Source organism: Loa loa (assembly GCF_000183805.2).
Source record: "Loa loa unplaced genomic scaffold supercont3.1035, whole genome shotgun sequence".
Taxonomy (NCBI): domain Eukaryota; kingdom Metazoa; phylum Nematoda; class Chromadorea; order Rhabditida; family Onchocercidae; genus Loa; species Loa loa.
This window is the reverse complement of record NW_018109215.1, coordinates 1-4,783: the sequence shown is the minus strand read 5'-3', so window position 1 is coordinate 4,783 and position 4,783 is coordinate 1. Positions and strand designations below refer to the sequence as shown.

The window sequence follows — 4,783 nt, the reverse complement described above, 5'->3', positions numbered from 1 at the left end:
AAATACCGTTACAGAAGATATTTTCCCTAAATGACTTTGCAATTTTTCAATTTAGTCTTAATGAAAAGAAACAAAACATAGAGATTGCCCGCATAATTATTTCGTTTTCTTTAAATTTAGATTTCAAATTTGGATTTTGGATTTATTTGAAAGAGAAAATAATACAGAATTGTTGTCTTACATAATCAAATTTTCCAGATGAAATGGCTCAAGGAGAAGGGTTACGGTGGTGCCTTCATATGGACTCTTGATTTCGATGATTTCAAGGGTACAAGTTGTGGTAAAGGTCCATATCCGCTATTAAATGCAATCAATAATGAACTTGGAAGTGAGGTAGGAAATATTTCAGAGATGAATTTCGGTATCAAATATAGCTGAAGTTTCTGTTTGTATTCATCAAAATTTCGAATTATATTGTGAATGAAGTTATAAAATTAGTAAGGAAGTAAGTAAATCGATAGATTGATGAATCGATCGATATAAGTTCAATAGGATTATTTCGGAAAAATTGACACTAAATGATAGGACATATAATTTCTCTTTGACGATTGACTAATTTAAAGTGCAAATTTACTTCGTTTTACACTCACTTTGAAATTTAAAATTCAGCAAACATTTGCAGTCAACAGCATCGACGGAAAGCTTTGATACGACGACGGCAGAACCAGAAAATACGGAAGCCGATACTGATATTGATATGACGACGGCAGAACCAGAAACTACAGACGACGATACTGATATTGATATGACGACAAGTGCTGCTGAACCAACAAGACCTATCGGTTTGTTATTCGCAGGATAAATAGTCTTTCTTATCCATTCCGTATAGAATATGAAGTAGACGAGAGAAAACCTTAGAAGCCTTTTTTATGTACCTGTCATAAAAGTGCATTTTTGAAGGCTAAGTTATTCCTTCAAAATCAATGTTTGCTAGAATCTAACGAACACACTTAGCATGAATCACAGGTGAATCCGATTTGGAATCTCCAACACTTCATATTTTTCTTGCTAATAATCTTTTCCTTCTTTTTTTCCTCCCGAAAAATTTATCGATGTTATAGTAGTATGATCCTTGATGAAGATTTTATCTGATTTGGTTGTTTTGATTATTTGCATAAGTGGATAGTTGTAATAAAGGTTTACTGATAGACGATAAGTTTCTTCTTCTTGGACATTAGGAGTGAGTATTACAGGTAGATTCAATTACTAGGTTATTCTTCTTGTATCATAATTTAGAAATTATTGAGAATTTGATTGAGTTTGTTGCTAAATAGGGATTTGATTTGATGAAATATATTAGATGGTAGTACTGTTATATCAAGAAGAATGGAAAATTGATATTAGAATATTTTTTTACTTTGATCACTTTAAGTCATTGTTGAAGATTGATATAACATCGGTTCTTATTGAAGATGTTTTGTCAAAAAACATATTGAAGGAATGATCCTTGTTGAAGACTGACAAACGACTATTTATAATCCTAACTCTTTATATAGTAGAATTGCTTACAACATTTAAAACATTCCAAATAAGCTTGATTATAATGAAAATTTTTTCAACATTGTAGTAACATAATCGTAAGATTTGCATATATTGCAATAAATTTGATCATTAAACTGAAAGATCTTTATAATATTGCATATCATTACGATCATATAAGATGACAGTTAAACAAATGATTTAAAAAAGATCAAAAATTACATTGTTATTTTTTATGTTATGAATCATATATTTGAGAAATATTCTAATTTCAAATAATTTTTATACAATCATGAGTTTACATCAATTATTCCAAGATATTTTTACAACACAAAAATAATTGAACTATTTACCTCGGTTTTTCCCGATATATCTTGTTGTATTATTGAAAAGTATTTCAGATAGATGTCCCGAACCTCACGGTTTATTCCCGCATCCCACTAATTGCCATCTATTCATTCATTGCGCGAATAACTATTTATATGTGATGCAATGTCCACCAACTACCTTTTTTAATGATGAAATCAAAGTTTGCGATCATATGATGAATGCACCGAATACATGCAAATGATTCTGGTCTCTCTTTTCCATAATTGTTACAATAAATGTTTTAGAATTAGCAATACAGAGAATGAATAAACAGGTACATAATCATATGTGACAATTCATATTGTTTTATGAAAATGAATACAATTATATGAGACAGAGAAGTAAAGGATGATTTAATTCAATTATTAAAAATTGTTATTTGCATCTCTTTTTAGTGAAACAAAAAAAATCTTTGAAAAGTATTATTAATTAAAAAAAAAGTATTTTAACACCTTATCATTAATATCTTATTTTGACAACATACATTCTGATAATTTAGCAAAAAGTATTAAAAAATATAAGATTAATTAAGAAGATGAATAGATTATATGCAAGTAAAGGGATTGAATGGATTCTGATAGATAGATAGAAATTTGTTTAAAGGTAAAAATAGTGCTAGCTTTGCATCATGATTGAAGAGCTTTTTTTAAGAATTGATTTATCGGGAAAATCATTTTATTCTGTTTTCGCACCTTCAGTAGTGATATAATATATAGCAAATATAATCATACAGGTATGAATAAACAGGTACGATCTTACAATCATTTCCCAATATAATACTTGAAGGCTTATTTGTATGGAAAAAGATCAATTCTTAAAACATTAACCAGTCATTTTTTTTTTCAGCAACTTCCTGAGAACGTGTCGTACGATTCTCCCTCTTATAACAAGTCGAGGGAATTTCGGCAAGACATTTTATAATTAGCACAATGTCTTAATTGAAAGAGCAGAAAAGGAAGAAGAAAGTAGTAAATGTTATCATTCACGTTGAAAAACTGTAGAAGAAGTATGATGTTAGCAAATATCTTGAATAAGCAGCAATTAATACAGTATCGGTATCGAGCAATCACATGTTGGTATCAGATGAAAACAAAGGATAGGATAAGCATTACATGCTACATTATTTCCAAATAATGATCGTTCAATAATGGCAGAAAAATATCTCTAATTATTTACATATTAATGCTCATGTTCATTACCAAGAGTTACCGGATAAATTTTGGGAAATCAGGATGAAAGAAAGCCATGCTAGTTTTTTATTGTATGCATAAATATCGTACACAAAATGGATTCTTTACAAATATAGGATCCGAAATTTGAAATGAGCTCAATTTTCATATTAATAACTTCTGCAATTTTTACCACATCTGATCAGGTAAGGAAGTCATATTGGTGTGGGCAATAAGAATGGATTGCGGAATGAATGATAGGTGTGACTTACCGAATGAATGATAGCTGAGTTGCGGAATGAATGGCAGCTTCTGACGATTCCAATAATTTTTTGCTTTTATTTGATGTTTCTGGAAATTTTGATAAAACATTGATCAGTGTATTCATCGAAAGATCATCAGGAAAAAAATGAGACGATTTACGGAATATATTTCGGCATTACTCATTTTTGTGTTGGGAATTCTTATTCTGTAATTTAGTTTCATTCAATGTTCGCTAATCAAAATTATCTATTATCTCTGTGATTATCAAATTTAGAAGACGCGCGTTCAAATCATTGAAGAAATTCTGTTCCTAACAAATTCTAGTAGTTATCTTTGCAGTTAACAAAAGAAGTAGTCCTTACAGTTAAATATAATTAACCGTAAAGGTTTCAAAACCCTATTATTTCCTCATCAGACGATAGGTTTATCTGAAAGTAAACAATTTTTAGTTTAACTATTTATCAGTTAAATTGCTTTGTAGAGCGTCTATTTGGATATTTCAGATATTCAAAAAATCCTGACTTAGTACTCGTTTTTGGAAATTATATTTTGCTTAATTTGAATATGTTCACCGAGAAATTTTTGCAAAAATTTGTTCGTTTCCTTTTAATTTTCCATCTTTTTGCTATTTGCTTTTTTTCCTACACCCTCTCTTATACTTTTTAATTTCATATTTTTTCAGCTTTTTAGCTTTACTATGTTTTCAAGCTGTGCAAATAAATATTCAACGATTTTATAAAATGATCATCCTAATATCAAATTATTCAGCAAGTTGTTGACATGAATTGATACAATGTGATTATTTGTTTTTATTTCATTTTGCAACATTTTCATTTTATTTTCAAGCTATGCAAATATTTTGCATTTATAAATATTTTCACCAAATCTAATCATATCAACAGTCATACCTTCTACAGTAACTTGTTTATTTTAGCTTCAATATAGCTAACCAATTTCATGCCGTGGAATTGCATACTTATCTCAACGACTAGCATATAAAAGTGAATCAAATTGAGGATTTGGCATGATTATATCAACGATCATTTGAAGATATTGCAGAGATTTTAGCTCCAAGTTTACCTTTACCTTTCTTTAATGAGTTTTTTCTTTGGTCTTTCATATAGACCCACAACTATTCGTATTAATTCTTCCAATACAGTAATCCCTTATTGCGCTATTATATCCTCTTAAGTGTTAATGCAAAGAGAATTCATTCATTCTTATCCCTTACTCATACAGATTTACTATGCCATTAATAAAAGTAAATGTCAGTTAATCATAGCAATAAATGTTGAAATACAGAGTTGGACAAAAGCTCTTACAAAGTGACATGAATTGGACTATGCTAATATCTTTCATTATACTCAGCAATGCAATTACTGTTATAAATGGTAAGTTATTCAATAAAGTGACACATCAGTAACGTGGACACAAAAGGAAAAAATAGTACATCTTTGAAGATATAATCGAATCGATTCATCAAACTGATATTATGATAAGCG

General features: G+C 29.3%; 1 protein-coding gene across 1 annotated transcript; it reads left to right on the top strand.

Annotated features, from left to right (window-relative positions):
- Positions 1–198: 198 nt before the first annotated feature.
- LOAG_12719 (hypothetical protein) lies at positions 199–782 on the top strand (the record flags this gene model as incomplete). The annotated part of the gene is made up of 2 exons (XM_003148230.1): positions 199–333; positions 623–782. Coding segments are annotated over 2 exons (294 nt in total), but the record flags the coding sequence as incomplete, so codon positions are not given.
- Positions 783–4,783: the final 4,001 nt, after the last annotated feature.